The 13,706-nt window shown below is 36.4% G+C and overlaps 2 protein-coding genes across 4 annotated transcripts in view; one reads left to right on the forward strand and one right to left on the reverse strand.

Moving 5' to 3' along the window:
• Nucleotides 1-1,751: 1,751 nt before the first annotated feature.
• Nucleotides 1,752-3,896, forward strand: LOC132619459 (uncharacterized). Its single transcript, XM_060334362.1, has 4 exons — nucleotides 1,752-2,172; nucleotides 2,299-2,370; nucleotides 2,509-2,633; nucleotides 3,192-3,896. Exons 1-4 carry the CDS (start codon nucleotides 1,752-1,754, stop codon nucleotides 3,894-3,896), a joined length of 1,323 nt encoding a protein of 440 aa, XP_060190345.1.
• A 2,849-nt stretch (nucleotides 3,897-6,745) lies between these two features.
• The window catches only part of LOC132620320 (two pore calcium channel protein 1A), a 102,646-nt gene continuing 95,685 nt past the window's right edge, over nucleotides 6,746-13,706 (reverse strand). For all 3 annotated transcript variants that reach the window (XM_060334986.1, XM_060334984.1, XM_060334985.1), the window contains 9 exons: nucleotides 13,274-13,337; nucleotides 11,693-11,861; nucleotides 11,325-11,389; nucleotides 11,021-11,111; nucleotides 9,044-9,130; nucleotides 8,016-8,096; nucleotides 7,507-7,538; nucleotides 7,294-7,406; nucleotides 6,746-7,112 (listed from right to left, as the gene is read on the reverse strand). In XM_060334986.1, the coding sequence (XP_060190969.1) occupies nucleotides 7,316-7,406; nucleotides 7,507-7,538; nucleotides 8,016-8,096; nucleotides 9,044-9,130; nucleotides 11,021-11,111; nucleotides 11,325-11,389; nucleotides 11,693-11,861; nucleotides 13,274-13,337 (680 nt within the window). In that variant the 3' untranslated portion in view covers nucleotides 6,746-7,112; nucleotides 7,294-7,315. The remainder of the gene's footprint in view (nucleotides 7,113-7,293; nucleotides 7,407-7,506; nucleotides 7,539-8,015; nucleotides 8,097-9,043; nucleotides 9,131-11,020; nucleotides 11,112-11,324; nucleotides 11,390-11,692; nucleotides 11,862-13,273; nucleotides 13,338-13,706) is intronic.

Genomic DNA, 13,706 nt, shown 5'->3' on the forward strand with positions numbered 1-13,706 from the left:
TTATTATTGTTTTGATATGTACATATGATTTCAAAGTTCCATTTTTGATAAAATCCACAGGACATCCGAAGGTACTTGATATGATTATTAATTGAATCTGCAAATGATAGTTCGTTTTGATTATCCCATTGAGTCTTTGATAATGTATAAAATTGCATATGGTTTCTCACTACTCTGCTCGTGCATGCCTCAATATATCTTTCACCGAGTCCCGGGCCGGGTATGTTATCGTGCACACTTCCACTGCATTGTTCAATGAGTCCCTCACTAGAGGGCCGGGTACGGTATATATATATATATATGGTGTTATGCTGTGTTATGGTGTTATGCGGTGTTACGGAGTTATGCTGTGTTACGGAGTTATGCGATGTTACGGAGTTATATTATATTCTGGAGTATGCTGTGTTATGGCGCCAGAGACGGGGTGGCGACCATGTTCACCGAGTTCCATAATGGGGCCGGATATGACATATGATATTGACATGCATGATTTATGTTTCAAAAGCAAGTATTTTTGGTATTCTGATTATTGTACTCGTTTCTATACCTCTTATTTCAGTCATGATCCTTTTACTGTATTTCCCACTTTACATGCTTAGTACATATTCCGTACTGACCCCCTTTCCTCGGGGGCTGCGTTTCATGCCCGCAGGTACAGATACTCGCTTTGGTGAGCCGCCAGCTTAGGACTTCCCTTCTGCTATCTTGGAGAGCTCCGTTGTTCCGAAGCCCAGATTTTGGTATAGATCCTTTTTGATCTAAACATATGTATATGTTGTCTAAGGGTACGACGGGGCCCTGTCCCGTCATATTTCACTGTTGAAATTCTTAGAGGTCTGTAGACATGTATGTGGGTTGTATCCAGATGTGAACAGTTGTGTGTATGTTTAGTATGTTTGTTCTATCGTTGTGGTAGCCTTGCCGGCTTGCGGATATTGTCATGTTGTGGTAGCAGCCTTGTCGGCTTGCGTTTATATATATAGTTGGGACGTTCCCACATGTTATGACAGCCTTGTCGGCTTATGCACTGTGTTATCTGTTGATAGTTGTGACTCCTCAGGAGACAGATTGTTGAACATATATGTACATTTATGCGACAGTTCCGAGACTATGTTCTGGTCGTTATAAGTTCCATATTATATTGTTGTGGACTGAATATATAGCTAACAGGTGTGTATATGGGTGTCCAACTAGGGCACCAGTCACGGCCTACAGGGTTGGATCGTGACAGTATATCTGAGGAAACATAACATTTGTCTGGCAAGGCTACTAGAGACTAAAGTTAAGGCCCCAAAGTTTCAAACTAGTGTCCTGAACTGTGCTAGAGGACGAAATTACATACATAACTACTCGCATGCAGATAATGGTAGAATTTGGCTAATATGGAAAAGGGATGAAGTTTGTGTGCTACAGCAGGAGGTACATGCTTAGTTTATTCACTGCTTCATTAGTGATAAAAGGACTGATTTCTCTTGTGCACTAACTATGGTATATGGAAGTAATAACTTGGTAGAAAGAAAGGATTTATGGAATGGTCTTATCAGAATAGGGGCCACTATGACTGAGCCTTGGTGTATATATGGAGACTTTAAACTCTCCATTGACTATTGCTGACAGAATTGGGGGTCAATAATTTGCTGATAGTGAAGTGAGGGACTTTCAAAATGTAGTAGATGTTCTCATTTTCACTGATATAAAATCTACAAGGAAATACCTTACATGGACTAATAGACGTGTGGAGCAAGATAGATATGGCTTTATGCAACGACTTATGGGTGATGAAGTATGGGGGTGTCACAGCACAGTTCCTGGAAAATCATTTTTCTGACCACTCTCTTATTCATTTTGAGATTACTAGTGGTGGAGTTCAAAACAAAAAGCCTTTCAGGTTCATCAATGCTCTAGCTGATGATAATAAGTTTCTTCAAAGGGTGGACAGTGTATGGCAACAACATGTGAAGGGGACTAGTATGTACAGGCTCTGGTGCAAATTAAAGTTCTGTAAGGTCCCAATCAAACAATTGAAACAAAGAGTACTGGGGACCACGGACAAGAGGATTAATGATACTAGAGACTCCCTGACAGCTATTCAGTCTCTTATAACAGCTCAATTCGATCAGGAATTGGTTATGAAGGAGAAAGAGGCTACTGAAAAACTCAATAAATGGTTGGGTATCTAGGAAAAGATATATAAGCAAAAATAAAAAGCACAATGGATTGAGGAGTGGATGGAAACAATAAATATTTCTTCAACTGTAGCATCAATAATATCTCAGTACTAAAAGGAATGGATGGCAGGATGCAAGACAGGTGACATTGAGAAAGAGATCCTTAAATTCTACAAGGGACTCTTGGGATCTGCAGCTGAAAGTATTCCAGCTATTGATCTATCCATCATAAGGAAAGGGCCTAGTCTCAACATGCAACAATAACAAGAGATGTGTAGAGAAGTATCATTGAAGGAAATTTAGGATGCATTGTTTAGCATTGATAATAACAAAGCTCCAGGTATTGATGGGTTCAATGCACATTTCTTCAAAAAAGCATTCAGAATTATCCAGGGAGATGTACATGAGGCTATTAAGGAATTCTTTCATGAAAATAGATTGCTCAGGGCTGTGAGCAACACTATGGTAACTATGGTACCTAAAACAGTATAAGAATTCAGACCTATAGCATGTTGCACCAAAATTTACAAAATCATATCCAAAGTCATTTTTGGTAGAATTCAGGGTGTATTAGATGGAATTGTGGGTCAGAGTCAATTTGCTTTCATACTAAGGAGGCTTATATCAGACAACATTTTGCTGAGTCATGAATTAGTGAAGGGATACACTAGGAAACACATTTCTCCTAGGTGCATGATCAAGGTGGATTTACAAAAGGCATATGACTCTGTGGAATGACCCTTTATTGAACAAATGCTAAAAGAGTTGGGGTTCCCAAGAAGGATGGTCACTTGGATTATGATATGTATCAAAACTGTAAGCTACACCTTACAAGTGAATGGAGGGCTCACAGATACCATCCAAGCTAAGAGGGGACTGGGACAGGGGGATCCAATGTCCCCCTATATATTTGTGCTACTAATGGAATACTGGCACAGATGTTTGGCTGTGCTCTAACTGGAACCAGATTATAACTTTCATCTAGGTGTCATAAACTAGGTATAACACATTTGTGCTTTGTAGATGATTTACTCATGTTTGCAAGGGGGTGATGAGTCTTCAGTAATGCTGCTTAGAGAGAAGTTAACTATATTCTCTGAAGCTTCATGGTTGAAAGCCAACATAGCAAAAAGCCAAGTGTATTTTGGTGGTGTTGATCAGCAAACAAGGGACAATATTTTGGGGATTTTAGGGTATGAAGTTGGTGACCTTCCCTTTAGGTATCTAGGGGTGCTACTGTCTACTAAGAGGCTTACTGTGCAACAATGTAAACCTTTAGTGGAGAAGATTACTTCAAAGATTACTAACTGGATGGCCAAGTGTCTATTGTATGCTGGAAGACTACAACTCATAAGGGCTGTTTTGTTTGGTGTACAAACATACTGGTCTCAACTTTTTCTACTTTCTAAAAAAGGGATCAAAATGATATTGGCAATTTGTAGGAGTTATCTTTGGTCAGGAGAAGCAAGCATCACTAAGAAGGCTCTGGTGGCTTGGGACAAAATCTGTTTACCTAAGGGTGTTGGTTGCATGAACCTTGTAAATCTGAGAATCTGGAACCAAACAGCTATCTGCAAGTTGCTATGGGCATTAAGTCAACACAAAGAGAAATTATGGATAACATGGGTGCACATTTACTACATCAAGAAACAAGATATTCTCACAATGGAAATGCCAAAGCAGGCTTCTTGGATGATAAGAAAGATCATTAACATGAGGAAACATTAGCAGACACTAGGACATAGTAGCAGATTCATAAAAAGAGGAGACTTTCACATATCCAGTGCTTACAAGATCTTGAGGGGTGATGTGCAAAATGTCCCTTGGAGAAAGCTGATCTGTCAAAACATTGCTGAACCAAAACATGTTTTTATGCTATGGTTGTGCCTTCATAGTAATATTAGAACTAAAGACATATTGCTATCACGGGGAATGAATGGGAATCTTTGTGTGTTTTCTGTCAAACTACTCCTGAAACCAAGGATCATCTTTTCTTTGGCTGTACCTGTAATTATAATCTCTGGAAAAGCATCTTGGATCGGCGAAAATGGCAAGGAGGATCACAATATTAGGCAACAATATGGAACTGGGTAATGCAGCAAGCTAGGGGCAAACACCCTAAAGGGATCATCTTGAAGGCTAGTTTTGCAGCAGTAATTCATGGTATCTGGATTGAGAGGAACAATAGTATCTTCCAACAAAGAGCTACATCAAAGGAGCAATTGCTTCACCAACTGAAGCTTGCTATTTGCAGTAGAATCAAATCCAGTAGCAGACTGTTTGGTTATATTAGTACTCTTTAGTTTTCTTGGCTGTTTGTTTTGTTCTTTGTTTCCTAGTGTTTATGTTTACATAGGCTCATAGTTAGAACAGGAGAAGGGGTCTGAGTTGGTTATCTCTCCCCTGGTTTGTAATTATCAGTTGGTGATTAATTAAATCTTCTTTAATTGCAAAAAAAAAAAAAAAAAAAACCGCTTTTAGTTACACTGTAATTATTAAAAATAAGACTAAAATATCCTCGTTAGTGGCAAATTGGTCCAATTGTGTGTGCTTATCCTATTAACAGACCTCCAGGTCATATCTATCCAGTTTTAAAACTTATTTGCTCTACCTTGAAAAAGAGGCTACTCCACTTATTTCTTATATATTGTGTTTCTCTTTCATTTAAAAAATGAGTACCCTTTTTGTTCTTGAGCTTTCTTCTCATAAAATTTTAGAGCATATATATGTGACCTAATTATTACTAGTAAGAGAGTGACATAAAAATCCATAGAAAATTCGGATTACAAAATTACACAAAAAACATGATTTATTCCCATTTATCCGTCTTGCTTTTAAAGAAGAATTATTCAAAATATACAGTTGCAAGCGATAGAAGTTACTCATGAAATTGTTGAATTGCACGCAAACATGCTATTAGAGTTATAAGTTAATTCATCTATCGAATAAATTTAGTAAATTTGTGAATTAATGTGGTTGTCACTTCAGTGATTTTCATTCATGCTAGTTGAAAATGTCGATTTGCGCACAACTCAACTATAGTACCTGCTACATTTCATCAGTACAAATATCGAATAATGCTATCCTCTAAAAACTAGTCAAATATACAAATATCAGATAATTTTCTCTATTGAGATCTTGATCCGAGTTTTCTATGAATTTTTATCCCACTTTATTAGGAGTAACAATTAGGTCACACATATATGCTTTCGTGTTCTGTGGTGAAGAAAGTTCAAGAACAACAAAGTTACTTTTTTCCAATGAAGGAGAAAAAAAGGCAGCCTTTTTTTTCAAAGTGCAATTTATCTCGGTAAAGAAATAAGTTTTAAAGGGGAAGGGGGGATACACCATACATGAGACCTGAAGGTACTTAAAACGGGATACATACATATTCAGACCATTTTACTAACAACAAGGATACTTTTATCCTACTTCTAATAATTTCAACTCTTTTTTTTTTTTTTTAAATTAAATTTAGCCATGAAGGCCATTTTATTTATTAATCAAAATAAAAAACAAATGTTCCAACAAAAATACAAAGCAAAAAAAGGTCTGAAAAACTAAACAAAAATAAAGCAAAAGGAAAAGAAATATAAAGGTTGTATACCCACATTTCAATTGCACTTTCCCAATTCGGAAGTACACCTGACAGAACTTCCTTCCACTTCATCATCAGTGATCGACGAAGGTAAGGTGGGAATCTTCTTGTTTGAATAATTTCAACTCTCAATTTTGAATAAAAATAAAAAATTTAAACAACGTTGTGTGGAAATTTATCATGCGAAAATTTGCATGTTTAAGATTTATCATGCAACAATATCCAATACAGAAAATATAAACAATAAAAACTGCTACCCTGTTCTACTTTGTGTGGCAACCAAACAACTTAATTTGCGGTATGAATTCGGATATAAATTTTTCAAAATTTTAAAAGTAAATTTACATATTTAAAAATTACATAAAAACTATTAAAAGTCATAAAAGTTAATAATTCTAGATGAACTCATTCAACTCGCCAAATAGAATTATAATGACGATCATAGGAAGTTGTTTTTGCTGAATCTTCGATTTTCAACCATTTGAACACCTCATTTACCCCATTCGCAACTTCGGGTACATATAAACTCTATTACATGTGGATAAATTTGGATATCTGAGTATTAAAGGACTACGTTTGGCATTATATTAAAGGAATAATGTGATTATAATGATGCTTAACCAATTGTGTTCCTGCAGAATTCCTTTTCTTCATTAAAATATATTTTTCTTTTGTAGACATGTTCTGCGGAACGTTATAGTTCCCCTTTCACTCTATCTAGATACATGACTTGTGTTACCATCCTTGTATGGTTTTGAAAATGATGTGATATAAATACCCTAGTAAAATGGTAAAAGCATTTTAGCCATATTCTCCAATAAAACAAGAATATAATAACATTTTGGCATTATATATTTTGGGCGCTCTGCCAACAGAATATAACATCAAGGATTTACTCTCTGAAAAGTCGCTATTCCAACAGAATTAACAATCATATCTAGGAGATAGAGAAATGGAAAAAGAGAGAGAAATCTTCAAATCCTATGAACTGTAAATGATTTTTTTTTCCCCATTCATTCATCATGTTTTAACTTGAAAGTTTGAGAAACAAGAGTGAAAAGCTACATGCAATCAACGTGCAATATTAAGTAACACAACAGCGTGTGAGGTTTCCATACGTGCCACAAGAAATGTGCACATAAATGAAACATCACTTTGGCAATTACATCTGTGGGTGGAGTGGAACAGCCACAATGTTGTTTTAGGCTCGATGGAATTTATACCACCAACGTACACAACACGCCACAATTCACAATACATACACATAATTAGTTGGAAAGGTACATTGCAATTTCTCTTCACCACCAAAATAACTCAACTTCTGATGTTCACAGGACTGCAGAAAGCTGAAATTAACGGGAAAAAAAATAGTTAAGACTCTTAAGAGTCAACAGATTGACACCTAACATGCAAGCATTTCGATCAAATTTATGTTGATGAAGGATGCAATGCTAAAGACCGTTTATGGAATAAAATAATAAGGTTCAATTAAAAAAAAAAAAAAAAAGATTAAAAAATTGAAGTTACCAGCATGGAGAAAGGAGCAAACTTATGGATTGTTGTCATTGGAGCATTCTGTTAGTTCAGAACTCAACATGTGATGGAGGAGGAAATCTACTCGCTGGCTCCGAGTCTTAGTACTGTACAATGGAAGAAGTTGCCAATTAGAAAATGGGTCTACATCCTATATGTGTTGATAAGAAATTCCCATAGTTTTAAAATTAAGTCAATCACACATACCCAACATTACGCCGCCGCTCACTTCTTTCGCCCTGAATTATACAAAGAGAATTCAGGTTGACATGAGTACTTATAAATAATTATTATTAGCAAAGACAACACTGTTAAGTACCGAAAATAAGGGATGTAGATCTCAAAGATTAGTAACAACAGGTTCGTTTAACTAAAAAATATAGCTAAAGTTTAGGTTTGCGCCTAGGTATTTGTTGGTGCCATTTCCATGTGCTACTACATTTAGCAGTGATATTTTATCATGATTTGAATAAAAGCTTCCGTTTTTCTCTTTTTAAGAGTGACCTAGCCTGGTAGATCATGAAGGAATAGTTCTCTTTCTAAACTTAACTGGCTACAATTTTCATGCGTGTAAATTATATATAGCATTTCTATGATGAAACCAAGAATTCCAACAACTCGCTAGAGTCTGTCAAGATGTTCCTGCCTGCAAATGAATAGCTAGTAAATAATAGCTTGCTCCACGAGAACCAGCTGATGCAGGTTCATAAACTAACCTTGTCTTCACCATCCGCAGAGCTTGCTGAAGCTTCTAGATCCATTTCTGCTTGAAATGCTTCCAAGACAAATGCTACAATCTGAAAGAGTCCAAGCAAAGGTTAAGTGTTCGTTTATAATTTTCTTTAATTGTTGAAGTGTTTGTTTGTCATTTCATCACTGACACATGCTATAGGGCTATACAACAACAACAACCCAGTGAAATCCCACAACGTGGGGTCTGGGGAGGGTAGAGTGTACGCAGACCTTACTCCTACCAAGGTAGGATGGCTGTTTCCGAGAGACCCTCGACTCAATAAAAACATAAAAAGAGGTCAGATACGGCTAAGAGATTCAAAGCGATATGGAAATGAAGTAACGCAAGCGACACAGATAACATAGAATAATCAAAGCACAGGAAATAACAGATAATAGCATAATAGCATAAATTAGAGCACAAGAAATTATACTACGATAATGCGACTATTAATAAGGCAGGGTAATGAGACTATCTACTAGGGCTATACAGAGGATAAATACATTGGATAGAAGAAAGTGTTCGAACACAAAAGAAAAGTAAAGATGATATCAATTAAAACAAAACATTAACTGAAAGTTTCTAAAATTTAAAGAGATGCAGTATTATACAACAACATACCCAGTGAAATCCCACAATGTGGGGTCTGGGGAAAGAGATGCAGTATTATAACTTATGTAATTTATTGAACAGGAATAGAACAATTAAGCTACCTTGCATTGATATAGAATATAGTCGTACACATACCAGTAGTACTACAACAACAACAATTAGGCCTCAACCCTAAACTAGTTGGCATCAACTATATGAACCCTCACTATTTATTTTGCTCCATTTGGACCCATTTCGTTCCAATATTCAAATATATTACGTTCACGCATTACTTCTTATTTATATCACAACCTGTACATCTTTAACTAAGCTTCGGAAACCATTTTGACAGCCATGAGAACAAATCTAGCCATATCATTCTAGAGACCAGATTTTGCAAAGGGTAGACATGGATCTTACCAAATTTAACAGCCACAAAACTGAGATAAGGTAGAAGCTGACGAAGTATACATAAGTCCAGGCAGTCCCTGTTAGTTCCTTGTAGCTCTGAAATGTTAGGTAATTATAATCAGCTACTTGGACCACCCATTGTAATAAGATCTACTTACTTAAATTCATTAAGTTAGGAAAGCAGCTAGGTCAAAACTGTCAAAGCGGCATTAATCATCTCGAAACTCTTTACATTAGCACATTAAAGTAGAATGAATGAAAGATGCAAAACTGCAACAACTTGTAACAACTAAGATCTTACTACAGGTTACTCAAAGTTAATAAGTTCCCAAGGTTCATTGAATCCTCAAATACATAATGTATACTAAAAAAGACACTAAGAGAAACCAAACCCATCTGAAAAAAAAAAGATTTGTGATATTGATAGAATGTTGATCTTTTAAACTACACTCAGAAGGATAAGCAATAGTATTGGCATGTCACAAACCACTCAAACATCAGAAATTTGCCAAGTGTCTTCGACTTCCATCTGTTTGGTGTGTAGTCATTTAGCAGAAAAAAGAACTACTCTCCTCTCGAAATTGTTAATTACCTTGTACATAATAATTACCACCTCAAAGCTGAGGTAATGTTCCTGATAACAGAAATACCTCCAGTATATGTACTTGTCAAAATATACATTATGAAAGAATCTGAACATCAACCTAATTGTGGAATAGTCTTAGATCAGTGTATAACATTCGAAAACCCTTATATAGTCGGTTAGGATATAGTATATCTACAACATCCTCCTGCATGTGTAACCTGATTATAGAGTTCATGAAGCAGACTTGCAAGTGTCTGTACAGGTATACCAAAAGTTGGGTCAGATACAAGCTAAAATATTTGAGCATCCAACCTAACTTTGAAGTAATGCGTGTGGTTAAGAAAATGGACATTGGGCCTAATTCAACCCAAAAAGCTGGCTCATGAGATGAGAATCACCCAAAACCTGATATGAAGGGGAAGCAACAGCCCATTCGCAACCAATGTGGAATACTTAACACCATCGTCTCCCTCACGCCTAGGAACGGGAATTAGTGAGTGGACCATATAAATTTGGGGACCAAAAGTTGGGTCAGATACATGCTGAAATATTTGAGCATCCAACCCAATTTAAAGTGACAGGTGCGGTTAAGAAAATGGCCTTTGGGCCTAATTGAACCCCAAAAGCTATCTCATGAGGTGAGGATCGCCCTAAACCTTATAAGGAGAAACAATAGCTCATTCTCAACCAATGTATTGTCTCTGGCACAACTAGGAGTGGCAATTGGTGAGTGGACAATATACATTGGGAACCAATTATTGGGTAAAAGAAAGAATAGGAATAGGTCTCTAATACGATGTTGAGGAATTTCAAAAAATCAAAACCTTAAGGCAATGGGTGGAGTAGTTCAGGACCATTTGTGCTCCTTTGGAAACCCTTACGCAACCAATGAGGGATAAGTGCCATATTTTCTGACAGGGCCAGTTGTCTAGAACCATTATACTCTTTAGGAAACCCTAGTCCAAATGATGCGTGCACTATAAACCTCTTACAAATAATATTTCTCTCTATAATTGAATACAGATTGATGTTACTTTTTCGTGTAGGATTCTCATTTCCATAAAACCACAAGACTAGCTTTCATCTCAATTTTCCAGGTGAATCATTCTTCCAAAGGAATTCATTTTACACTATGTAAAGGCATATATTTATCACAGCACTGAGGGAACATAACAAAGTTAGAACGCAGCCACTTAAAGATTGGGCTAGGCTCCAGTCGCCAGAGTCATCATCCCTCATACCAATCTTGAAGGTGGCCCATTGGTTCATTAAAGTTTTCCTTTAAAGGTAAGAAAAATACACGACTAATCTATGGAGAATATGCATCATAAAAGATGACCGTATATATATGTATGTATGTATGTAAGTATGTAATTGAGGAAATCCTAAAATCAGTATACCTGCACCCACACATGCCAGTCTCCCATCACCAATATATTGAAAAGTGTGACCATGCCATTTGGATAGTCATTGAAGTTAAAAAGCAAATAGCTTATATTGTCAAGAAAACAAAGTTGATAAATCGATTTGCAAGTGGGGAACACTACATAAAATATGCAACAATAAAAAGGGATCTGATATTAAATGATAAAATAGTTTCTTCCAAGAAGATTATCATGAAATGACAAAAAGATTGTCCACTTGTTGTTTATCGATAAAAACAGTCCTGTAGAATGCTGTAATTTCACCATTGACAAAGGATACTCATTATCCGCAAGATCAGTTTGGGCTAAATTGGGGTTTCCAGTGTTGACAATCCCCCCAAAGATCTGCACAAGTTAAAAAGACACTAAGGGTGAAAAGGCAGAAGAAGCATAGGAAAAGAGTAGACAAACAATACTTCAATATCGATAAAGAAAATGATGAGGAAAAGCTATTTTAGTTTCTTGTATGATGCCATATTGACTATGACCTACAGCCAAAGGCAATCTAACAGAGAAAAAAGTTAACTTTAAGGACAAAGAGGTCCATACTTCACAGATTAAAAACAGAGTTCAGACGAGGGGAATGAAATCCTAATGGAGTGATTAGCATAGTAATAGGCTAATAGCAACAAAAAAAGTCAAGTGTACCTGTAAACCAAGAGAGCAATAAAAGCACAAGATGCAGAATATGGTCCCCAAGTACGGCATCAGACTTGGTATGAGGGTCAAAAATGTGGCAACAAAACCACGATATTGGGCAACGTGCAGCAAGAGTCTAATTAATCGTAACATTCTTGCGATAAGAAGATAGCGAATCCTGTAAGCACCATAGTTGTCAGCACACAGAAGCATTTAGTCTATCCATAAGACAGGAGGGCTAAATTGTAAAGCATCAGAAAGAGAAGACACTGAGTAAACTGTGCAACCATATTCCTGACCACTTAAGCACTCAATAGTGGGTTTCTCATTTTCTAATGGATGCATTCCAAGTAAAGAAAACATACTCCAAAAGTTGACGATGCTATAAGCAAAAACTTATCCCTGATTTATTAATACAATGTACAAGAGGTGCTCCTTATATAAGAGTTTAACCTATGTATAATACGATAGGTGATCAATCCCAATACTAACAAGGTAAGTAAATATGGTATGATTACATATAGGATATCCTTTAGAATATTCTATATGTCTATATTATTTCCTTATTCGAGTTTAACGAATCTAGATGTGTATGAATCTAGAAACATATTCAATTATTCTAGCATGCCTCCTCAAACTCAAAAGGGAAACCAACTTGAGTTTGCTTATTTGAAATCATAGAAAGTTAACCCTGGAATCTCGCTGGAATAGTGGACAATCACCAAAGGAAAAGCAGTGCTAGAATTCTTTCCTTCGGAGAGTCGCTGATAACTTCACAAAGGGCTTCTTGCACTACACACAGAGAGGAATCTTTTCTCAATCACCGAAAAGAGATTTGGTGTTGCAAATCTCCAAATATTATCAAAGTAAGTTGAATTGACCGGACAATGACAAGAAAGTCTTAGACGGCGCCGGTCGCATAAAAAGTAGCAACACCGGTCGTCCCTTATCAGTAGTTGGAGATAGGAGCACTGGTTGCTGGAGAGAGAAGTGCCTTCAGGCACCAAAAGTAAACTAAAAGAAGAAAACATCGGCCCAACAGCCGGCACACCTTGGTCGGTCGGGCCCGGCAGTAGCAGAAGCTATTTGAGTTTTGGAATATTCTATATGATTTCCTTATTCAAGTACAATGAATCTAGACTTGTATGAATTTAGAAACATATTCATTGGATATTTTGACACCACTAATCATCCTTCTGGAGACCATAAAAAGCACATAATGTTATTATGGTTAATGCAGGTTCACTATCATTATAAGCAAAGGTTATACAAGCCGCAAAAGGATATTAAGAATTTTTCTAATCACTCTCTAGCTATAACATCTAAATGTTATTAACACCTCACTTCAAGAGTATAGCATCCAGAGGAAAGAACACAGAAAAAAATCATAAATCCATCCTACTGAGGAAGAAAAACAGAAATCAAATCATGGAGAGAAACATCTAATTCTTGCCTCCAAAAAGACACAAACGTGGTATTCATAAAAATAATTAAATTACACAAGAAATGCCAGAATTGCAAGAGCAGAAAATTTGGCAGAATGGACGAAATGCCAGAATCGCAAAAGCAAAATAATTAAGAGGGGTTTACCATTCTCCGTTGGACAAGAAAGTCAGACCATCAGGGGTCACAAAAGTCGCTGTTTCTCCAACAACTGTGAAAATTGAATTCATCCATAAAATCAGTTAAAACCAGTAAATGCAGAGAAAATGATTTAACAATCTCACTATGTCCAGAGAAGTGAGAATTGCCAATTAATGCAAAGAACTTGACAAGCAGTATCTCCATTGAATGGGTTCACATTATTATTAGAAAAAAAATATCACTCTTAAACACCCAGAGAAATATTGGCAGTAGTGCACCATATTTTAGCAAAAAGACAAACAAACACCTCTAATAAATGAAGTGAAATCATGGAAGTGCACATATATTTAGGGGATTTCTTATCTTTTGACTATTCTCTATCCTTTCCATTAATACATGTGACGACATGACCTTTGGGCCTAACTCAACTGCAAGAGTT

Source organism: Lycium barbarum, chromosome 11 (assembly GCF_019175385.1).
Source record: "Lycium barbarum isolate Lr01 chromosome 11, ASM1917538v2, whole genome shotgun sequence".
NCBI classification, from domain to species: domain Eukaryota; kingdom Viridiplantae; phylum Streptophyta; class Magnoliopsida; order Solanales; family Solanaceae; genus Lycium; species Lycium barbarum.